This window comes from Saccharomycopsis crataegensis (genome assembly GCF_037102585.1).
Source record: "Saccharomycopsis crataegensis DNA, jcf7180000000087, whole genome shotgun sequence".
Lineage (NCBI taxonomy): Eukaryota > Fungi > Ascomycota > Saccharomycetes > Ascoideales > Saccharomycopsidaceae > Saccharomycopsis > Saccharomycopsis crataegensis.
This window is the reverse complement of record NW_027043831.1, coordinates 101,086-124,178: the sequence shown is the minus strand read 5'-3', so window position 1 is coordinate 124,178 and position 23,093 is coordinate 101,086. Positions and strand designations below refer to the sequence as shown.

Here is a 23,093-nt window from a genome sequence, read left to right as displayed (position 1 = left end):
AGGATAATCATGAATTTTCACATGTTGATGTTTTCTTTGGTTTCGGAAAACTAAAAGCAACAACAAATACATTGGCTAGATGAATTATCTAGTTATAACGACTCTTTTTATTACTATTATTATCTTTTTCTTTTTCTTGTTAGCGGTGTAATTTTTCATTTCTTGGTTTTATTTCTTGATTTTATTCATTTTACTTGGTCTTAGATCATCTTTACAGTACTAAATTGTTCAATGATAATACACAAATATTAGTGATTGCCGCAGTAATAGTGATGATAGTTAGTGGTTTCAAGGTATTGGAGTATCCCGCGTCAAATCCTTGAATAAACGCCAAAGAGAAAGTGAAAAGAAAAGAAAAGAATAGTAAAAAAAAAAAAAAAAGAAACTAAAAAGAGAATAATGTCAAACCAAAATTAAGCTGAAACCCACTAGAAAATATAAAAATGTAAAACGTATTCAAAGATTCAATCAAATCAAAAATCCAATACCAATAAACCAGCCACCGCTTCCAAGTCTTGCACGTCTAATATTTGTTCGACATCTTCAAACTGGCCTTCCTCTTGGTCCTTTTGGTCCTTTTGTTCCTTTGATCGAAGGATTGCTTCAGTGGCAAAGATCTTGAGATACTCATTGACTAAGTGGACGGTGTTCTTGGTGATCCTGACGTTACTGTTACTCTTTTTGTTTTTGCTGGTGTTGCTGTCACTTCCCGCTAGCTGCTGCTTTTGAAATACCAAGGTATTGAATATTCTAGCAATTGTCTGGTTTTTGAAATCGACTTCTGGGGTGTTCATTATTAATTGGTGAAAGAGATTGCGGTTGTTGTAAATGTTTGAGGATGGGTAATTCTGGTTTTCATTTAATTTGGATTGAAATTTTTGCGCATCTCAAAGGTTGCGACAGACCTCCCTCCTCTCCCCATCATAAGATATTCTAAACCTACACTCATGACTTTATTGGTTCAATAAATGGCAACAGAAAACTAATAATAATAATAATAATAATAATAATAATAATAAAAAGGAATCGTAAATTTATTTTTATTGTTTATATATGTACATGGCTTTTATTTATGAATTTTCATAATCAAAATTCTAAGATTTACTAGATCAAATAAAAGAGAAAATAGAGTCCTTTTTCTCCCTCTAGACCTTTTGATATTTGACCCTTATTTTGAATATAGTTTTTTTTTTTTTCTCAGCCACATCCTGAGTCAACAATGCTCAATTATCAGTTGGCAAAAACAAAAAAAGGCAAAAATAGCCAGAACCTTCTCTCCTGGTAAAACTTTCTCCTTGACCAAAAGCCTCATCCTTGGGCCAACTTTCTCTTCAATGCTCTTTGTGCTTTTCTTCTCTTTCTCAACTTGTGCTTCTTCATCTTCTTTCTTCTTTTTCTCATGACCGAATCGGCTCTCATTGTTTCTTCACTCGTTATTATCCCATCGATACTGACGCCATTTGTGATGTTGTGGTTATTGGTGATGATTTCCATTATTGGGGTTTTTACCAGTTGAGAATTAGTTTCTGTGTTCATCATCATCATCATGAATGGTGGAACAATTTGAGATGACATAGTGTTGGTACTTTGGTAGTAACCCAAGTTTCTTCTATTCACCAAACCAGCAGTGAAAAGTCTAGAAGTGGCGGCGGTGGTTCTCACACAAGAAACCGCAAGACCACTGGCATATCTCTTGAAGAATGTGGTCAACATTTTCAAAGATTTATATTGTTCTTGCTTTTATTTGATGTATAAAATAAATGCAAATAAGTCTCTAGGAAAGTGATAGATGATAATAATCACCATTTTTTTCTCTGCCCCCAAATTTTCCAATTTTTCATGCGGCCTGGTGTTTGGATGATAATTCGGTGCTGCTGAAGTTTTCATAAGTGAAATTATATTATTATTATTCTTTCCCCGACGCTAAAAAATATTAATCACTATATATTTTGAAAGCCTGGCAAAATGGAACAATTGGAGAAATTGTCAGTGGACTTCACAAAGTTTCAAAATGGTAAGTGATCTTTTTTCCAAAAACTCTCTAATCTAAATAGAAAAAAATTGAATTAACATCATGAAAAGATCTCAATGAATTGATGAAAGCCAGACAAAAATTGGAAACACAGTATCAGGAAAATAAGATCGTCCTCGATGAATTGACCCAAATCAAAACTGATAAAGAATCAAATAAAATCGTCGAATACCCAAAGATTTTTAAACAAACAGGATCGATATTATTGCCAATTGATTTCCAAGAAAGTGAGACTAATGTCACCAAAAGAATTGAGTTCATCACCGGTGAAATCACCAGAGTCGAGGCAAAAGTCAAAGAAACCAATGGCAAACTCGAAAAAACAAGAGATGAATTGATAAAGCTTAGATCGACTGCCACTGCTTAAGGTTAATGCGTACAATCGTCCCTCAAAAATGACGTTTATGGTATAGCTACTACATACTGTATTATGCAAGATAAGTTCATGACTCTTCTACTTGGTTTTAGGTTTTTCGTTCTGTTTTTATTTTATTTTTTTATCATTCTTTCCTTATATTTCCCTTCATTTTAATATATTATAACTGCACATAAAAAGATAATGATTTTCATCAACCTCTTGAAAGTTGGCTCTTAATCAAGTTGATTAAAGAAAACCCGTTAAATACCAACCACTGTTGAGCATTATCAACAAGATTGTTCACGTCATTGTAGAGCTTCAATTGGTCTTCGATGAACCGAAAAGTACGTGTGAACCCTTTACTTTGATCGGTTAACATGAATAATTCGGTTTTCACGTAAATTGCGGCGATTTTAAATCGTTTTTCATACCAGTCGAATTCATGAGATTGGTCACCAGAGTAGAACAACAAATCATCGGATAATTTCGACAATTGTTCCAAAGAGCTTGGAATATTTGTTGGTTGGACCAAAAGCGCCAATAACGAGCGTAAGTTGTCGTGCAATTTGTAATTGTCGCCTCCGTTCGCCATCAAGTTGATATTGGATTGAATTCTCTTGAACATCAAAAATTTAAGTTTTGATATTTCGGTAGGGAGTTTTTTAAACTCTTCTGTTTCGATATCTTTCTGTAAAGAAATTCTGGTTTGTTCCAAATAATGGTTGACCAATTCAACGTCCTTGTCATCATCAAATATCACCCCGATATTTGATGATTTATTCTGGAAGCGCTCATTGGAGCGCACAAAAGAGTTCATGGATGAGTCCACAGCAGCACTGGTGATTCCGTAGTTCTTGATAGAGTTGTTGATGGTATCTGACAATATCTGGTGTTTCAATGATGATTGATTCAAAGACTTGAGCTCATCATCAAAGTTCAAGTGGTCATACGAATGATACGGTCTGAACGCTGCAGCCCATCTCAAAGGTCTGACTGTTATAGTGGCACAACCATTAATAGCTCTCAACATCGTCTATCTGTCTGTTCGTGATATGTCAAGCTGTCTGTCTGTGGTGATACTACTTACTGGCAGAAGTTGGAAACAAAAAATATTCGGAAAAGTCGTCGCCTATGTTACCGCTTCTGTGGTACAGCACCACCACAGCGGGTCCTTTTTAGCCGTTTTTTTTTCTTCAAATTTGATGTCCGGGTGTGTTTTTTAATATTATTAGGAAAACTTCAACCTATTGTATACCATTCAGTAGCACCCTCCTGATCTATAAATATTAATTTTAGAGAGAGATATAATTTATAAAAACTATTTATGACCAGGCTTATTAGGCTAGCCCTGCCATCATCGGTATTCCCCAGAATCGTCAACGGCGTACGATATATCTCAAGAGCGAGCGTCGAAAAAACCATTCTTGATCAACCCACTTCAAGAAGCATCCTATCTTATTTGAAAAGTTTACCCCAGAATGACTTGAAAACCTATTTCTCACTAGACGAACAGAGAAACTCGGACTTCACCAACAAGTTACTTGAATTAATCAATTCAGAAGTGATCCTGGATCCTAAGCAAGTGTTGGAATTGGTACTGTACATCAAGTACAATGCTTTTGAGTTCACAAGACTTCAAGTGTCTAAAGACAAAGACTCTGCAGAAATTTACCGGAAAATCTTTGATTCAATAGATGGGAAGTTTTTAGAGGACCCAATCAAGTCGTCGCTAGCGAAATTTCTTTTGAAACCCAATACCACAAAGATCCAAAAACCAATGTTCAAAATGTTAGTATCAGAAATTATCAACTCTCCAACATATTCTGACGAAGATAAACTCGGTATGGTTTTCTCGTATCTTGACAAATTGGCCCTGATTCAAGAAACGAGAATCAAATTGGATTTGTTGAATTACTTTAAATCAGAATACGAGAAGACCAAAAAAGTGTTGAAGGATAAATCAATGATCGAACAAAAATTATTACAAGATTTTCAAAACCAAAACTTCCACTCGGAGTTTTTCCGTGAATATTGTATCAACTTACATTATGACTTCTTCAATTCTTTGATTGATAAACGAGTGGTTAAACCCATTGATTATCCTGATCTTTTAATTAAACTTTTGAATTGCAATATCAATTTGACCGCGGCGCATATCGATGTGAATTTCAAGAAGTTTGTCAGATACTTATTGAGCGGTTCTTCTCAAGAAAACTCTGATTTGATTGCTGGATTCTCCTGGCCCGTTAAGTTGGATTCTCTTGAGTTCAATGAATCATTTTTTGAAACTGGCAACGTACGAGACCCCCAGGTAGAATCCTTCTTAATAACCCATCAAAAGGCAATAAGCGAAATGTATTTCGAGTCGAAATTGGCTAACCTATACCCAGTGAATGTGTTCTCAAAGATTATTCACCGTCATGCGAAGGAAAAACAAGATATGGTAAATAATGTCACCTCGAAACTTATTAAATTGGTGAGTAAAGATCAAGAAAAGATGCTGCACAATAGTAAGTATCTACAGGCCATCAATAATAGTACGGTAGAAAAGGATAAGAATTTGAAAAAACTTATTGAGTTTTTGCTCCAGAAATTTGATAATACAATCTTTTCTAGTTCTTTGAATTACAATATTCGATTTCTTACTCTGTTGTTTTGTGCCTTGATCAGTTATTCGATGAATAGAATAGATCCGGCCTCAGTGATGTCAATTTTAAATAAAGTGGTGCAACTTAATCAAAAATTGGAGGTGATTCGCCAAAGAAACAAGAAGGAATATATCCCCAATGTCAATGCAAACCTTATCATTTTATTATTAATCACTGGCTTTAGAGAACGGGGAATGACCAATGAATCCTTAAAGCTTTTGAATTATTTAATAAATGTTAATGTGGAAAATTCAAACTACGAAAAAGAGAGATTTCGGGAAAGATCTGTCACCTCCAAAGATTTGGTCACCGAGTTTTTGATGATTTTACGTTTAAATTATTCTCATGATCCCAGAATCTTTATGAGTTATTACATTGAATTGATGACCAACCATGACTCTATCATGAAAACCATTAATGGGCCAAGTGACGGTACTAAAGGTAACATTGTTGTCAGCCGTCAAATCACCAATCAGGAATTGTTGACTTACAGCCTCCAGCATCCAGAGCTCGCGAAATTTAATAATTACAAATCATCATTTTACGTTTTAAATAAGTTAGGATTGATAAAATTGTGTTACAAGAAAGATAGTGCAGCCGCCGACAATTTAGAAATTGATTTGAAAGACTCTCTACAGTTCAAATATTATGAAGAGAACTTGGTTCGTGCAAATTTGAGACCCGAACTCAGAAATAGCTTGTTCACTTTGGAATCGTTGAGTATTTGTTATTCCGTAATATTGGAATACTTGTCATCTAACGAATTACTCACGGAGAAATTATTAACCAAGCTATATGACAACTATATCCAGTTGATTGAAGAAACTCAACGGATTCCAAACCTTTCGCCAAACCATCCATTTTCGGAATCTAAAATCAACGATGTGATTACTATTCAATTCATCAACCGGTGCTTGTCAATAAACAAGAATGTTGACTTAGTAGACGATTTCTTAATAAAGTTTTTGAATAAAGTGAAATTTCAGAAACGCAAACTATCGTTGAAAAGTTTCGAAAAAATCATTTTTTTGAACGCCATGAAGTTTTTCCAAGATAAGCTGGAGAATAGAGAGCATTATCATAACAAGACCATCAGTTGGATAAAATTGATGAACAACAATTTTGACCAGCCGTTGAGTTTCTGGAGCAAAATGTCGTTGATTTTGTTGAATTATAACAAGAATAAAAATCGGGAGAGTTATCGCTGGTTCATGGATTTAGTTGAGCAAGGAAAAAATTACGATAATTTAAGACATATTTTATTGGTAAATTTGGCCAGAGATAATGATTGGCCATTACCGAAATACTTAAAGAATATTAGTGTATCCAAAGATGTGTACTTCGACAAGAACGACGCTGATCCGGTGTTAAATAATGCCAACTTCAAGATTTTTAATGTGACAAAGGACGATATTTTGGAATTTGATAATGATAAATTGGAAGATTTTTATGATGAAGATGAGGGCATGGTCAATGGCAGTGCCTCAGGTCATAATTCTCTTGGGGTGTTACCAGCAGTTAATGAAAAAGATAGCTTACAACAAGGCATGGATGATGCTTTCTTCCAGGAAATTTATGGCATCCTCCCCAAATTGACTAATAATTAAAAATAAATAGTGAATACTTTTTGTATATATGTTAATGATGTCATGATTAAAGATTACCGTTTACAGAGATTGAGAAAAAAAGTTAAATATAGCAACCTGTGTAATTGCTATCTTTTAACAAATACCGCTAATGATGAAATAAAAAACAAATCTGTAAAATAGACAAAGAAAAGACTCTCCTCATATCTGGGGGAAATCTATCCGTTGAGTGGAATGAGATAATTGTCGAATATAATGTGAAAACGCAAAGGAAAAGTGAGACATCCCTTACTTTGACATACATTCTAGACTAGCCTGTTCTTCCTCTGTTGTCACCACGAACTAAACTATCTTTTCTAAGTTCAGCCGTTCTACATTCAGAGATAATTTTTTTAAAAAAAAAAATCTAGCTGAAGAAGAAGAAATATATTCAAGAATGTTCAAAATTTTTCGGGATTCTCTTTTTTATAGGGTATATTATTATATTTTTTTCTGCACGTGATACATATATCACATTCTTGAGCACGTGCTGAAAATAGTTAAAGAAAGGTAAAAAAACCGATGAGCTGGAGCTTTCTTGTGATAACAATAGAGTGACAGCCATTTTCAAGTAAACAAAAATAAAGATAATCATAACGATATGTCCGCTGAGGAAGAACCAAAGAAAAGTGCCCCTGAAACAGTCGCTGAAACCTTGGACGATTCTGGGTCCAAGAAAGTCACCTTCAATGACAATCATACTCCATCACCGGAGAAGCTCAGCAGCCCGACGGAACCTTTAGATAATCTCTCCAAATCGCCATCGATTTTGAAGAAACTGGGGGAAAAACCACCTCCAAGACCTCCTAGACCTTTATCACCAAGACAAAAGGCCAAAAAGACTTTACAGGATGCTTTTCCTAACATGGAAGAAAAATATATCAATGCGGTGTTGATCGCCAGTGAAGGGGATTTGAATCCTGCCTTCAACGCACTTTTGTATTTATCTGATCCTGAATCAAAAGTTGAGGTTCCTGAGCCAAAACAAAAGCCCCCAGTGCCTTCGAGGAACCGTCATAAGTCTTTGCAAATGCAAGAAGATGAGCGATTGGCAAGAAGATTGGCAAGAGAGTTCAATAAACCTGAGGTTGGTTCCAATCCTCAACCAAATACTAGAAGTGCCAATACCGAAGAACCGGACGTTATAAATCAATTTTTGGATGAGGACTTACCACAGTTAAAGAAACAATTTGAAAAGGGGTTTGAGGAAACTAGACAAAAAGTTGGCACTTTCTTCAGCGGCATCACCAAGCAATTACAAGGTGACGATGATAGTGATGAGGAATATAGTATCAGATACAAACCTAATAGAAGCTTACACAATAGTCAGAGTCGCATTGACAAGACTACTCGTATAAATACCATGAAGAATAGAAAGATCAAGGATGATGAAGACGGACAATTGTTTGGAGCTTTAGGCTCATTGGGATCGCCACCGGTTTCCGCAAGAAGCTCTGCAACGTTCAAAAGAAATGAATATGAGGGGGACATGCCTGTTGAACAATTTTCTACAATCACATTGACTAACAATGATAAAGATTTGCCGGATGTACCTATTGTTAGTTCTAAATTGGAAACTGTCGATGCGACAAACCCACAAAATTCTGGGAGTGTTTGTGGTGATGCTAAGCCGCCATCCAATCAAAATTCTAAAAGCAGCTCTGAGCCAGTTGATACTAAGAAAGGTGGGGCCAGTAAGTGGGAACCTTTGACCGATGTTCCACCTCAACCAATTACCGATGACGCTTTCCTTGTCACTAGCAGTGATGATGAAGATGAAGACGATGAAGAAACTAAAACAGCAGATAAAAAATAATCTGTAGAAATTTTATGACCATTATTTGTAATTCTTATTGCTTGTCTGATGTTACTACCATTATTTATCAGAAACCACTGATTCATAATGATACCAAAGTAACATTCTTATTCTATGGGCGGATCGCTATCCGTTTCGGTTTGCTTTTGGTTTGTTTTTTATTTTTTATTTTTTATTATTTCCTATTGTTTTCTTAAATAATTTTGTGTCATTAAACAATGAAATAGTCCTAGTTGTTAAATGTTTTAGATTCCTTGAATTAAGGAATTTGATATTATTTTTATTTTTTTTTTTGGTAACCTCACATGCATGATGTCCCGTACTTGAGGAGTGCATTGTCGGAGTTTCATTTATAAGATGGCACAGATTCTCATAAAATGCCCAGAAACTTTGACATTTTTTAATTTTTAATCTTTAATTCTTCATTTTTCGTATTTTTTTTTTATTCTGTTTCTATTTTTCTACTACGTGGAGAGAAACTATCAGCATGAGAACCTTCATTCTTTTTATTTCCATCACCCTCGTTCAATTGGCCTCGGCAGCATTTTTGGCCAATGTCAACCTAAAGGAAAAGAGGTTTCAGAAAGAAACAGATCTCGTCACTTTATCACCAACCTCTTCAGCATCATTATCATCATCAATGGGATATACCATGTCAACTTCTACGTTATCTTTTCCTGTTATCTCTCCAACCTTGATCGTTGAGAAAGTGGCGGCCAATGCCAACAGAAACCCATCTACCAACTACAAGGTCATCCCCTCTGCCTCAACACTTTATCCAAAATCTTACTCTTCTGCCTACAGTTTTACAGTCAGTAGTGAAAAGGCTGTCCAAACAAAAGCGTTTGATACAATCAACTTCAACCAAGGTCCAAAGTTAGATCAATCAAAACCCGGTGCTGTATCATATACCGTTAGTAGCGTCAATATCAATGTTAATAATGACATCCCAGAATATGTTCTTGCGCTTTGAAAAGTTCTATGGCTTCATATCTTCATCAATAGTTTTATCATCTCTATTGAAATTTGTTTTTTGTTTTTCTTGCAATTCCAGTTCTCAACAAAATTGTTATTTTCAGTTCAGTTCTTTTAGGCTTTGATAGCCAAATTAATTATAATCATCATCATTATCATATTTTATTATTATTAAGTTTTAAGTGGGTTTCTTATGGTTAGTCAATTTATTTTTTATTATTATTATTATCATCATAATCATCATCATAATTGTTGAACTGGTTCGGTTACAAGATGCTCGCTGGCGGCGTTGACGGAGGATTTCAACATGGTCAATATACTGGAGACCATATCTTTGAGTTCTTTGAGCTCCTTGATAGTGACGAATCCAGGGTTTTCGTTGGCTTCGTGGTGAGTTGCAATTGGGGATGACTAGGTAATAGCTTCAGGGTTCATGATTGGATTGGACGTAAAACTAAATGTTGGTTTATAGATATTAATGTAATGATAATAATAAATATAAAGTAAATGTAAACCTTTAATAATCTATAAACAGGAATTTTTTTGTTAATATTGATACTTCTATATACATGATAGTAGTAACTATTGATCGTTAAAAGCTACAAAAGTAGTGTATTTATTTGTGGTTATAGGCCATCGAGCCATGTTAGAAGATCTGTACTACTAGCAGACTGGCAATAATTAATTAGTATCATCTATTCATAACTTTATAAATCGTTAACAACTATATAAATAATACTTCAAAAGTTTTCGTCTCTTGCATAACTTCAAAAAATAGTCCATTCAAGATCACCAACTCCAAATTATTCAAGTTCTCTACAAAAGTTCGGAGAGATTCCCTCATTGCTGAAACCAACAAATCGATAATACACAAATAATCTTTCGAGTGACAACTGCACTTGTCACGAAACTTCCAAGATTTTTCTTTGTGATGGAACTTGGTATGAATATCAATGGAGTTTTCAAGATTTTTAATGTAATTCACTCTCTCTTTAAAACCAGACCGATCACCATTTTCCAAATCAAATTTGAAGAAATGATATGATGGATCGTCAAGAGAACTAAATTTCAAATAATTCAACCGAAGCTCCCCCAACACGTAATTGATTATGTCATATTCCGTAGAATCAACATTCTCATCGAATCCCTCATCAAAAGCATCAATGAAAAACAGATAATAACCAAAAGTCGCTAATTTTTTCAACTTGGAACGAAGATTTTGAAGAATGGTAGCATCCTCAATAGAATTATATAAAAACTTCAAAAATTTGCTGCTGTTATTGATATTTATAAACTCATCAATAATTAGGACTCTCAAATTCTGGCAATTTTGAAATATGTTGGTGAAATTCTGAGCAAACAAATCTTTATTATTTTCCACTATAAAGCTTTTATTCACGTAATTTCCACTCAATTGTAATATCTTGAGATTTTGTAAGTTGCTATTGAAAAACAGCATATAGTTTATGTTTGTTAGTGTAAAAGTGTTGTTAAAATGGGCCGACTCAATAGTGTACGCCATGATATTTCTTTTCAATTCAAAGTTCTCAAAGTTGATCAAATGTGGATTCAATTTCTCAAGGAAATCTAACACATATTTTTCAATATTTTCGGTGTACCAAATAATCAATTTGAAATTCTTGATGCATGAAAAGTTTAGCACCCCGGAAATCACGTCAAAGTCAAACTTATCTTTCTGGAAAGTTGATAAGCAATCAATTTTATACGTGAATGACCGCAAGTTATTGATTTTCTCTTGCGTCTGTCCAAAAATCTCCTTCAATTTTTTAGCAAACGATATGTCCTCAATGGCTAAAGATTTCAAATTCCTAATTATATCTAACTCATTAGGTTTAAAAATTCGATTATCGGAGTTTAATATTCTTGACTCAAGAACCTTGAGGACTACTAAGTTGGAATAAGCAGACAAGTCCTCGATATCATTGAAACTGGGCGTCAAAATGTTCCGAAGAACTGGTTTGGCCATTACTTTTGAATTAATGTTCCATGTTACATCCTTGAACCATGATAGCGGGTATTCCAAGTACTTCAAGTTACATGATTTTGTACAGATGGCGTTCAAGAGAAGTATTAGATCATTTGACACTTTCTTTCTGTCGGTAGTGAATCGTTCCACAAGAGTAATAAGTGAAGGATTGTCATTGAAAGACCGATTCAACAATTCGATCCGGCTGTGTGTGGTAGTGGTTTTCTTTAAGTCCCGATGAGTATTGTAAATTAAGATTGTTCCAAAGTTTTGATATCTGGAGATCTGGAAAGGATGGTTGTCGGTGACAATTATGCTTCGGTACAAGTGACAGGAACTAAGCCGATACCACCGCTTGGATACCAAACAAATGCTGAGTATATCCTGCGTAGGCAAAAGATCAATGATCTGATGAATGATCTCAGTGGGCAATTTATCTATCATATTGTTGGCTAAACAAAGATTTCTCATCTAATCTGTTACTTCTTTGTGATTTTCTGTGATTTCATTATTGTGTGGGGAAGTGTACCGGGTCCAGCACCCCTAGGAAATATCGACACGATATCTGGAAACAATTATTCGAAAATAGGAGGAGGGGGGGGGAAGGAAAATTGCAATAAATCAGTATTCAATTTATTGTAATATTTCTATTGCAAATGTTACCTGAGGTTTACTGAGCCTTTGGTGGTGTTACCACTACTAACTGATTTGCATAGGTTCTTGCGGGGGACAATTGGAGGAAAAAAAAAAAAAAAAAAATACAAGAAAAATGATGATGTGATAGATATAGCCAAGAGCTGTCGGATCGATCAGTTTCCTAAAGTATTATACTTTATGTTGAGAAATCTTTCTGTTTTTTACAGGAAACCGAAACCGATAAATGTGAGCATATAACACAATCTTGTATACTTTTATCACTGAATTTAGGTATTAACAATGGTCTAGACTCTTCAATTCGCTAGAAAAATGCATGTCGATTACATCCCAATGAGATGGGGCCGTGGAGATAACTACTGCTACATTTTAACCGATGACAAGACAAAAGAATCGTGGGTGATCGATCCTGCTCAACCTGAAGAGGTTATTCCAGTGCTTGCTGAGAAATTCTCGGGGCTCAAGTTCACAGCAGTCGTCAACACTCACCATCATTATGACCATTCGGATGGAAATACCAGTATGTTAGAGTACTTCAAGAAGATCTACGGCGAGGATTTACCAGTATACGCCGGAGAAGACTCTCCGAAAGTAACCCTCACCCCAAAACATCTAGACCACTTATCTTTAGGAACCAGCATCGAAATCCAAGCAATCCATACTCCATGCCATACCATGGACTCAATTTGTTGGTACGCTGTCGATAAGCACACTGGTGAAAAAGTATTATTTTCTGGGGACACCATTTTCCATCTAGGTAACGGTCGTTTCTTTGAAGGTACTGGGGCGCAGATGACTAAAGTCATGATGGAAACTATCCCGGATAACGTTGATAAACAAACCAAGATCTATCCAGGTCATGAATACACTGCCAGCAATGCTGAATTTGCTAAATCCGTCATGCCTAAAAGCATAGCATTGAGTAATTACATATCAAAATTCACAGGGAAAGAATTCACTTGTGGGATGTTCAATTTACAGGACGAGCTCGATGCTAACCCATTTTTCAGATTAGATGACCCGGAGATCTTGATTGCCACGAAGGGCCAAGGGAAATCCCAGTCGGAAATTATGGACACTCTCCGTACTATGAAAAACAAATTTTAGTTTTTTCTTTGCAATCCAATATGGTCAATTTTAATAAAGTCTTGTCTGTCATCTAGAAACATAAAGAAAGAAAGTATCATAGTTTATCTAACTCAGTATAAAAGACTTCGATAGTTGTAAGACAGAAAAAAAAAAAAAAAAAAAAAAGTTAGAGTTAAAAAAGGAAAGCATTTGCTCAATTTCAAATATTAAATTTGCAAAAAAGAAACTCCTCATCAGGGGCTCGAACCCTGGACATTTCGGTTCCTTATTTCTAAAAGCCGAACGCTCTACCAACTGAGCTAATAAGGATGGAGCTTGAGAGGAATATTTTTCGCATCTCATATTCTGCAAATAACCTGTGATGATTACCCGGCCTGATTTATTTAGTGATTTATTTGGTTTATTTGGTTTATTTGGTTTATTTGGATTATTTTGACTTATTTGAATTATTTGGTCTATTTGATTATTTGAATTATTTGATTATTTGATTATTTGAATTATTTTTTTACTTGGATTTAATTATTTTATTGATTTTTATTATTTTTATTTTTATTATCCCCCAGAATTCTGATGGTCACTAATTTGAAAATACTTAGTATTTGAGATATAGTGCCAAAACCCCTCAACAAAGACCTCCATCTCAGTTCATGAAGCTCCTAGTGATGGGTAATTCACTAGTGACTTCATCTCATATTTTCACATTGCACCTTTTTTCCTTAATAATCTTGATTGTTGAGTTTTTTACCGGTGATGTGATTAATTCTTAAAGCAAGGAGTGTGAGGTTGTGAGAAAGTTATAGTATTTTACTTACCTATTAGAAAGACCGGCATGAAATGCCCGGCTTGCATGTTATTTAGAACCTCTGTGACTCGTTAATATACAATTCATTCATTCATTCATCCGGCCTTGTAATTCATCAAATTCTAAGTTATTCTTTTATATACGTAGTCATATTGATGATGGTATCAGGGTAAAAACATTATGTAATATTGTGAAACTGCTGCTGCTTATCTTTGGGATCTTATCAAAATTTCAGGAAACTACATGGTGTTTAAAATTATATGTTATTGCTCATCACCAAATGTTAGCATCATCCTGTTTTGACGCGGTTGCCGCTGTGTACCCTTTCTCAAGTATAAATATTCACCATTTCTGCCATTTTATTCAAGTATCCCACGGTCACCATTAATCATTAACAATAACCGCTGTTCTTCAAAATATACTAGTGATCCATAAGAAAATCAACACCAATTACCAAACTTCCATTGCTTTCCAGGAAGAACAAGGTGGGCTGGAGCACTTGCGATGCCGGTAAGGATCTTGAAAGTCTTTTATAATCCATTTGATTGAAATTTTTTATCTATAATATATTGATAAATATTGAATTATATCCTTTTTTCTTCTTCAATCTACGCAAGCTCATGATTTGTACTTAAAATGTGTCCTGTTAAAGAGAAAGACAGACTTTTATATCTTGTAATTTATTTCATTTTATAGAATCTCGCTATCGATTCTCTGTTTGAATTCTCTTCCTCTCAATGAGAATTTAATGAATTTCTATTCTTTATTTAATACACTTGTGTTTGATTTGATTTGACACTATTATAAAGTTCGGGATGTAGTCAATAAATGATACAGTCGTAAATAGATGAATGAGAACTCTAGATATTTTTTTGATAACCAGTTAATCTTAAAAAGCTAATATAATAGTTCCTTCACCTACTATTTATTCTTGATATTTGCATTTCCTCTTTGGATTTTTTTTTTGTGTTAAACGCGTCAAAAAATACTAATATTTTAGGAAAAAAAAAAAAAAAAATATTTCGATGTAAACAAAAACTTCAAATCCTCTACCCACAACCCCATTTTAAACATCCTAACTGTGATCTTTCCAAAGGATGGGGGTTTCAGGTCTTCTTCCAGTTCTTAAGCCAATCCAAGAAACCAAGTCTCTAGGAGCATACTCTGGTAAAACTATTGCTATCGACGGTTACGCGTGGCTTCATAGAGCAGTATATTCTTGCACTTATGAACTAGCCCACGACAAACCCACTTTCAAATATCTCCAGTTCTTCCAGCGTCGAATAAGGCTTCTACTATCAGTTTTCAACATAAAGCCGTATTTTGTATTCGATGGGGACGACTTTGCCTCGAAATCCCAAACTGAAGACTCGCGGAAACAATCGCGTCAGACGAATAAAGAATTGGGACTACAATACTTGAGCAACGGGGATCATAAACGCGCCCATGATTTTTTGAGTAAAAGTATTGATGTAAGTCCAGAAATTGCCAAAACCATCATCGATTATTTGAAATTGCAATCTATTGACTACGTGGTGGCCCCTTATGAGGCCGATTCTCAAATGGTGTACTTGGAACAAACTGGTCAAGTTGATGCCATCATGTCAGAAGATTCAGATTTGCTAGTGTTTGGATGCCAAAAATTATTGACCAAGTTCAATGATAAAGAGAATACTGTGATTGAAATCCGCAGGGAAAATTTCAAGAAAGTTCCTGGGTACACTCTTGGGACAATGACTCCATGCCAATTTAGAATGGCAGCGTGTATCAGTGGGTGTGATTATACTTCAGGAATACCGAAAATGGGGATTAAAAAATCATTACAAGCAGTCAGACATTATCAGTCAATGGACAGAGTGCTTTTGAAACTAAGGTTAGATAAAATGATTGTACCCAAGGAATTTGAAGAAGAGTATCGCCGAGCAGATGCTTCGTTCTTGTATCCCCGAGTATTCGATCCACAACAATTACAAATGACTACTTTAAATCCAATACCACCTGATATTGAAAACGACGAATTGGAACTCATTGGTGAGTGTATTGGAACCCTACATGAAGATCCAGATATTCATTACGGAGTAGCATTGGGAAATTTACATCCAATGACCAAGGAATTATTGGTATCTAGAGAAGAATCTTTGATGAACATGAACCTGAAGGCAAATATAAACAGTAATATCAATAAACATAATAGAACAGTTCAAAGATCTTGTTCCTCGCCGACTATCAAATCAAAACCATCAAGAACCATCGATACCTTTAAATTCTTTAGTTCGTCACAAACCAGCGATAGCAAACCACTGGTGATGAGATCATCATCAAATAAACTATTCACTAATACAGTGGAGACAACTAAGCCAGTAGTAAAGGCTGATATTACTTCGATGATTAACAATCGAATCAATAAATTCGGAGGTGGGGTTGAGAAAATTAAACACGGCACAAAAAGCAAATATTTTGCCATCAAGGTAAATAAAAAGAGCCTTGAGGAACTGAATTACAATACACCAGACAACACAACAGTAACTGATGTTGAAAAATCTGCTAACGAGAAACCTACTTCAAAAATATCAATAGAACGTCAACAACCAATCAAAAATAATTTCAGCATTACAGAAGTTACTCAACCGATATCTGATACAGAAAAAGAAAATATTCCAAAAATTACTAGCGCTGTTGTGGAAAACAAAATGAATATAAATGAATCAGATGATGAAATTATCGACTCTGATGGTGATATTGATGGTGCATCATTTAGTGATAATGAGGTAAAATCTTCGAACATTCAAATTAGTTCACTCTCAAGCAAGTTCAAATACACTGCATCAAACCATACTAGCAATATCAATGAACAAAAGAAACCATTAGTTAGACTGGCAACCTATAACAGCCTAAGAAAACCCCCAAATACTAAGCCAAAAAGGTCATTGACTGGGGCGAAAATGAATAATAAGCCCCATCAAGGGAATAAATTGTCCAGTTATTTAGTACAGAAGCCTAAGCCAGCGGCTAAAGACTGTCATTCGATTAGCGGGGCTCTGGTGGGCAAAATATCATTACAAAGTTTTTCATATACTGAATGAATGAGTTAGATTCCGAAATTCTCTTTGTCTTTCACAAAAAAAATTAGAAAATACACTATGTCATATTTCTGGTTTTTTCTTTTCTTGTCATCTCAGTTTTTTCATTTGATTATATTATAAACAATAAATGCATTTATTAATATCGCGACGACTAATAGCACACTACTGTATTTTAACTACCTTCTTTTTGCTCTTTCGTTTAACTTCAATGACATTTCCCTCAGCGTCCGTCTTAGTTTTCTTCTTCTTTTTGGTACCGTCTTCATCACCACTCTTCTTTTTAGATTTCTTCTTTTTCTTTGACACCACCACCAACTCACCTTGATCATTATTATTAGTGATGGTATTATCCGGAACATCTTCCACTACATAACCAATTTCTTTCTCTAACTGAGGACTAAATTCCGGTTCTAATGACCCATTGAGATCGAAATTCTCGAGCCCTGAGGCATCGATTTTCAAAATATTTTTCTTGGTTTTTTTCTTGGTTTTGGAACCTTCAGGAATTGCGCTGAGATCGTTTGCTGAGCCAGTAACAGATCCCGATCCTGAAAATAATACTTCTTCAGCTAGGACCACCGGTTTGGCCTTCTTTACTTTCTTTGTCTTTGATTTCCCCACTGTTTTGCTAGAGGTGATTTTCTTAGTGGATGCTTTAATATCATTGTCCAGATCCATTTCTATAAAACTATCCTTGGACACCGATACATTGACTTCATCTTCGGATTTAAGATAGAAAGGATCATTTTTCTGCCGTTCCAAACGTTTCAATCTTCTTTTTTCTCTAGCTTCTGTGTCATCTTCCATTATAAGTTCATCCACATCATCATGGTACATACCATCGTTGTCTACTCCATTACCCTGGATTCCTAATAATGGGTTGGAATAGGCTGTGAATTCATTTTCACTATCAGATATGTCCAGATCACTGGCTGCATTATAATATTCTGGATTACGGTATTTTAAATAACCATCCTCGGGGTCAGAGTACGACCCATCAACAGGATAAATTTCCGCATCTAGATCAAGTTCATCAGGCACCGCAATGGCTTTCTGAACGTCTTTGGCAATGGGGTTCAATTCCCAAGAGTTGAATAGTGATGGCAATACCTGTGATAAGAGAAGAGGGGATTGGAGAGAATCATCCAGCAATTCTTCCATCGCCTCTTTCAAAAGTTTGAGGAACTCGAGGAATTCAATTGACCGTTCTTGGACGTTGAAGTTCTTCAGCACGGATGTTTTATTGAGGAAATCAATAATCCTGGTAAGTTGTGCCATTACCTTTTGCTTTTCTTGATAATTCCACATGTAGTTCGAATTGCCATTAGCATAGGCGTTGAGGATCTTAACAAGAGTAGGGATCAAAATCACTAAAGTTTTATCGTATTCTCCGGTTTCTTCAAACGCATCATCACCACTGACAATTCCATTTTGAAAAGTGTCCAGCAAGTTAAACAACAAGGAATTTGGATCATTGATCATTGTAGAGTATTCACCGATAGCCCATAAGATTTCTGGCATGCACCCGAGTAAATTGCTAACGACCAACTCATCCTGAACCAAGTCAACTAGGCAGTCATTGATGATTGCCGATCTTATTGATGGGATTTTCACAAGGACGTTTCTAAACTCGATTCCTAATCTAGGACCAATTTCATGAAGATTGTATTCGGCAGAGATCTTTATCAAATCTGAAAGGACAGAGATAAACCAATCAAAGTCGGATATGTTGGTATAATTTCTAAACACACATGAATCAAGAATTCTATTGATAATACTTACTTTAAAATCATCATCCAACACTATCTCATTGCTACTATTAGCAGTGTTATTTGGTAACAACTCATTAATTAAGATCGATACCGCCTGTTCCAAATTGTCCTCGGATACAACATATTCCAATAAATCAAGAGCTTGTTTTCTAATAGATAAATCAGGATGAACAAGACAGCCAATGATGACCTTGCTTTGCTCAGAAATGATATGGGGTTGAATTGTTGCAATCTTGTTCAAGGTCAACAATCCTACATATTGCAAATTCGGATCAGTGGCGGTGAAAAAAGGCTTTAAATTATCAACACAAATCTGAGCAACGTCCAAGTTAGAATCGTCTAACATTTCTCCAACCACAATACAATTAATACACTCGTAAATCAATGACATTGCTCCCGTCGTTTCAACAATTTCTAAAATCTTTGGAATCAACCTTGAGTTTAGCCTTGGTTCGATTTTCGCCAATGAAGAGAACAATTTAAGCAATCTTATAATGACCCAGTTATTCTTTGTAGTAGATAAAATGGCATGTAGCCTTGGAGCCAAATTCACAAAATTCTTGGGAGCCTTCTTCGCCAATTCACAAATAACCGTTACCGTGGCTGCCATCACCGAATCATCTTCATCATCCAATTTGTCACAAAGTCGATCAAATGAGGTTCTCAAGGCCTCTGGATACTGCAAAAAGATCTTATATAATGCCAAAACCGCTTTCTTTCTGATATACGGCTTGGAATGATTCAACATTTTTATTATATCATCAGTGACATCTCTTGCCAACGTTGGATTGACCACTGACGAAATTCCACTGAGAGCAACCCCCACTTCGACGCTTGATGAGGAGTTCAAGTCTTTCTTTAATAAATTTGTCGCTAGCATTAAAACATCTTCTTCGTTTCTAAAAGCTTGGCCCGCTGCTAAATACCCAACCCTCTTTTGCTGGAATTTCGAAGACGACATCACTTCCAATACGTTGAAATTGGCCCACGACATATCGAAACCATACATCTCCAAATAGCAAAGCTTCAAGATTGTCATTGTCTTGAGATCCATGTCCGAAGATTTTACTTCTTGACGGCACTCGGTAATGGCTTTTAGTAAGAACTCCGATTGTGCTTCTGGTTCTTTGTGGGCCCGGATCCCTTTGATCAAATCCCGTAGGGATTTCTCAAACACAATACCAAATGGTCTTAGACGAGATTTAACATCTTCGCCAGGATTGAGTGACATTTTTTGGTATTCTGATGTGTGCTCACCAACTTGTGTATCGTTTCGTGGATGGTGTCGATGGCGCGTGCCTCTATTTTGTTTCTACGTATTTTCGCCCAATGCAAAATCATCCTTACCCGTCGGAGGGCACAACATCAACCAACATTGTAAGGATAATATCTATAGATACATATATGTAATACTTAGTCTTAGTCTTGCTTCATCAAACATCTAGCATGCTTTTTAATATTTTATCACTCGTAAAAAAAAATATTGGCAGACTCTTACATATCTTACTGCTCGATTTATATTAAAATTACCTCAAGGTAGCAATTATCCAGCATTATTAGGCAGCAAACTCTTGATGTAGTCATAATATTGGGAAAAATCACCAGTTTTACTTAAATTTAAAGAAATGTAAGTGATGAAATTAGAAACTAGATCAATTGTAAAATATATATATGGTGCCTCTTTGAAAAAAATGTGATCATATCAGATAATGTATGTTCTTTTTAGCAGGAGTTTCATGTTCTTCTTTTTTCTGTCCTACAACACCTCTATTAATATCAGCAACAAATTCATTTTACTTATATAATATTCTGGTTCCTTCAAGGACATCTGTAAATTTTTAATTTGAGAGACTAAAATATCATTAATTAGTTCTTGAATATATCAGATCCCATGTTCTTTGAAAGGCTTTGAATTTCAATCACAGAGACCAAATCATCACTCCTAGAAAATATGAAATACTTGGAATAATTGGCCCATAATCTCTAATATAATTCATCGAATGATGCTTAGTCGAATGTTATTTCCAAAAGGTATTCTTTCATGTTCTCATCTTATGATTTCTCTAAGGATTTCCTTTGTTGTACACTCACTATAGGACCACCTTAATGTTACTTCCTATACTTATGTGTACTATATCTTATATGCTATCCAGATACACGCAACTGTGAGTATGAATCTTCATGAACTCATTGGAGTTTCATACCTTCGAATCACTATTATTGGAGTATGTTATCTTTAGGGAAACATTTTTCCAAGATTTTGCAAAATTATACCCACCCAAGTTTCTCAACGAGGCTTCTATTATTTTAAATTTTTTCTTTTTCCGACACTTTGTGTATGAGGTTGTTTAAGGACTAGCTGAATCACTTAATTGATTTTCTTGCATGTTACAAAGTTTTTTTTTGCAACAATGATTTCCAGACTTGCGATGATCATCGACCTCTTGAACGCAAATATTATATGCGTTTACGGTAATAATGTCAATTGATACGTACAAGTGTATCTACTGACTGACGCAAATCTGATAAAAGCTTGCACAAGAAACCGCTTATTGTTTCATATTTTAGGTGTATGCTGTCTTTTCACCTAATCTGCGGGCTTGCTGCAGCCCTGAAACTTGAACATACATCAACGCAAAACATGGTCGAGTCTTTATAAGAATTTGAATTCCACGGAAATATCATTCCTTTTTTTTCCTTTGTCAAAGATTGAAATCCAATAAAATATACTCCACATTCCTTTTTTCCGTCATCGTCTCTCTCTCTCTCTCTCTCTCTCAAGTATTTAACTTTCGTTAATTTCTGAACTCCATCGAAAAATACCCTAAACCCTTAGATCTATTGCCTTCACAAAAAAAAAAAAAAAAAAGAAGAACGACAAAACATGAAATCTTCATTATATTTTAATTTACTTCTACAATTATCTAATTTTGGAATTTCTCACTCCAAAGATATCCAATATCATAAACGTTCCACAAGCAATGAAGTGCACGAAGCTAGACATAATCATAAACGTGCTATTGCAACAACCCTTACCACTTTGACCACCTATGTTGATGTTATGTATACTAGTAATTCTGAAAAATCAACCACTGTCCCTTCTGCTTCCACCACAATTTCTTCTTCGTCCTCTGCTTCATATTCTTCTGTCTCTGCTTCCTCTTCTTCTTCTTCTTCTTCTTCTTCTTCTTCCTCCTCCTCTTCTTCAAGTATCGATGGTGATTTATCTTCGTTCTCTAACCCAAATGTTAAATTCGAAGATGGTGTCCTTGATTGTTCTGCTGGTGTCCCGACTGGTAACGGTGTAATTTCCCTTGATTGGGTTGGACTCAGTGGTTGGGCTTCCATTATGAACGAAGACGGTAACACTCAAACTTCCTGTCAAAGTGGTTACTATTGTTCTTATGCTTGTCAAGCCGGTATGTCCAAGACCCAATGGCCATCCTCTCAACCAAGTGATGGTGAAACCCGTGGTGGTTTGATTTGCACGGATGGGAAGTTGTACAGAACCAACACCGACAATGACTACTTGTGTGAATGGGGTGAACAAACTGCTAATGCTGTTTCTCAAATCGATAAGGTTGTCTCTTTGTGTAGAACAGACTATCCAGGTTCCGAAAACATGGTTGTCCCAACTAGATTGACTGCGGGCTCCACCAAACCAATGTCCGTTGTTAACTCTGGTACTTACTTCAAATGGGAAAGCAAAGGTACATCCTCTCAATATTACATTAATGATGCTGGTGTCGATGTTGAAGATGGGTGTATTTGGGGTACCGATGGAAGTGGTATTGGTAACTGGGCACCAGTCGTTGCCGGCGCTGGTATGACCGATAGTGTCACTTACTTGAGTATTATTCCAAACCCAAACAACAAGACTCCGCCATCTTACTCTTTGAAAATTGAAGCTGCTGATGGTGCCAGTGTTGTGGGAGATTGTGTTTACGCTAATGGTGTTTATAACGGTGATGGAACTGACGGTTGTACTGTTAGTGTCACCAGTGGTACCGCCAACTTTGTTTTCTATTAGATTTATTTGACTTTTTTTTTGTTGGGGCTCTAGCCCACAATTTTTGTTTTATTCTTTTTTTCCAAAAAAAATCTCCCCGTAATTTCAAAATTATGGTTGGAAGTTTTCTCATTTGTATTTTTAGATTTTTATTATTATTTAGATTTATTTTAGATTCATCTTATTATTTTCAGACCAATAGGCTTTATCATCTGTAGCCTACAAAGACACAAAAAACAAAAA

General features: G+C 35.5%; 13 protein-coding genes across 13 annotated transcripts; 7 read left to right on the top strand and 6 right to left on the bottom strand. All coding sequences in view use genetic code 12, as the record gives it.

Moving 5' to 3' along the window:
* Positions 1–473: 473 nt before the first annotated feature.
* MHF2 (Mhf2p) lies at positions 474–794 on the bottom strand (the record flags this gene model as incomplete). The annotated part of the gene is made up of 1 exon (XM_064998859.1): positions 474–794. One exon carries the CDS (start codon positions 792–794, stop codon positions 474–476), a length of 321 nt encoding a protein of 106 aa, XP_064854931.1.
* A 514-nt stretch (positions 795–1,308) lies between these two features.
* On the bottom strand, positions 1,309–1,713 carry QRI5 (mitochondrial 37S ribosomal protein mS38 QRI5; the record flags this gene model as incomplete). The annotated part of the gene is made up of 1 exon (XM_064998858.1): positions 1,309–1,713. The coding sequence occupies one exon, from the start codon at positions 1,711–1,713 to the stop codon at positions 1,309–1,311; it is 405 nt and encodes a 134-aa protein (XP_064854930.1).
* A 252-nt stretch (positions 1,714–1,965) lies between these two features.
* On the top strand, positions 1,966–2,399 carry YKE2 (tubulin-binding prefolding complex subunit YKE2; the record flags this gene model as incomplete). Its single annotated transcript, XM_064998857.1, has 2 exons — positions 1,966–2,014; positions 2,083–2,399. 2 exons carry the CDS (start codon positions 1,966–1,968, stop codon positions 2,397–2,399), a joined length of 366 nt encoding a protein of 121 aa, XP_064854929.1.
* A 202-nt stretch (positions 2,400–2,601) lies between these two features.
* COQ9 (ubiquinone biosynthesis protein COQ9) lies at positions 2,602–3,420 on the bottom strand (the record flags this gene model as incomplete). The annotated part of the gene is made up of 1 exon (XM_064998856.1): positions 2,602–3,420. The coding sequence occupies one exon, from the start codon at positions 3,418–3,420 to the stop codon at positions 2,602–2,604; it is 819 nt and encodes a 272-aa protein (XP_064854928.1).
* Positions 3,421–3,714: 294 nt separating this feature from the next.
* DASC09_052560 (uncharacterized protein) lies at positions 3,715–6,645 on the top strand (the record flags this gene model as incomplete). Its single annotated transcript, XM_064998855.1, has 1 exon — positions 3,715–6,645. The coding sequence occupies one exon, from the start codon at positions 3,715–3,717 to the stop codon at positions 6,643–6,645; it is 2,931 nt and encodes a 976-aa protein (XP_064854927.1).
* Positions 6,646–7,264: 619 nt separating this feature from the next.
* Positions 7,265–8,479, top strand: DASC09_052550 (CUE domain-containing protein; the record flags this gene model as incomplete). The annotated part of the gene is made up of 1 exon (XM_064998854.1): positions 7,265–8,479. The coding sequence occupies one exon, from the start codon at positions 7,265–7,267 to the stop codon at positions 8,477–8,479; it is 1,215 nt and encodes a 404-aa protein (XP_064854926.1).
* Positions 8,480–8,966: 487 nt separating this feature from the next.
* Positions 8,967–9,452, top strand: DASC09_052540 (uncharacterized protein; the record flags this gene model as incomplete). The annotated part of the gene is made up of 1 exon (XM_064998853.1): positions 8,967–9,452. The coding sequence occupies one exon, from the start codon at positions 8,967–8,969 to the stop codon at positions 9,450–9,452; it is 486 nt and encodes a 161-aa protein (XP_064854925.1).
* A 742-nt stretch (positions 9,453–10,194) lies between these two features.
* On the bottom strand, positions 10,195–11,912 carry DASC09_052530 (F-box protein; the record flags this gene model as incomplete). Its single annotated transcript, XM_064998852.1, has 2 exons — positions 10,195–10,219; positions 10,312–11,912. 2 exons carry the CDS (start codon positions 11,910–11,912, stop codon positions 10,195–10,197), a joined length of 1,626 nt encoding a protein of 541 aa, XP_064854924.1.
* Positions 11,913–12,275: 363 nt separating this feature from the next.
* Positions 12,276–13,202, top strand: GLO2 (hydroxyacylglutathione hydrolase GLO2; the record flags this gene model as incomplete). Its single annotated transcript, XM_064998851.1, has 2 exons — positions 12,276–12,323; positions 12,387–13,202. The coding sequence occupies 2 exons, from the start codon at positions 12,276–12,278 to the stop codon at positions 13,200–13,202; spliced, it is 864 nt and encodes a 287-aa protein (XP_064854923.1).
* A 1,881-nt stretch (positions 13,203–15,083) lies between these two features.
* Positions 15,084–17,069, top strand: DASC09_052510 (exonuclease 1 family protein; the record flags this gene model as incomplete). The annotated part of the gene is made up of 1 exon (XM_064998850.1): positions 15,084–17,069. The coding sequence occupies one exon, from the start codon at positions 15,084–15,086 to the stop codon at positions 17,067–17,069; it is 1,986 nt and encodes a 661-aa protein (XP_064854922.1).
* A 162-nt stretch (positions 17,070–17,231) lies between these two features.
* On the bottom strand, positions 17,232–20,072 carry APL5 (Apl5p; the record flags this gene model as incomplete). Its single annotated transcript, XM_064998849.1, has 1 exon — positions 17,232–20,072. The coding sequence occupies one exon, from the start codon at positions 20,070–20,072 to the stop codon at positions 17,232–17,234; it is 2,841 nt and encodes a 946-aa protein (XP_064854921.1).
* Positions 20,073–20,707: 635 nt separating this feature from the next.
* DASC09_052490 (uncharacterized protein) lies at positions 20,708–21,228 on the bottom strand (the record flags this gene model as incomplete). Its single annotated transcript, XM_064998848.1, has 3 exons — positions 20,708–20,824; positions 21,046–21,140; positions 21,210–21,228. The coding sequence occupies 3 exons, from the start codon at positions 21,226–21,228 to the stop codon at positions 20,708–20,710; spliced, it is 231 nt and encodes a 76-aa protein (XP_064854920.1).
* Positions 21,229–21,725: 497 nt separating this feature from the next.
* Positions 21,726–22,871, top strand: DASC09_052480 (SUN domain-containing protein; the record flags this gene model as incomplete). The annotated part of the gene is made up of 1 exon (XM_064998847.1): positions 21,726–22,871. The coding sequence occupies one exon, from the start codon at positions 21,726–21,728 to the stop codon at positions 22,869–22,871; it is 1,146 nt and encodes a 381-aa protein (XP_064854919.1).
* Between the last annotated feature and the right edge of the window lie 222 nt (positions 22,872–23,093).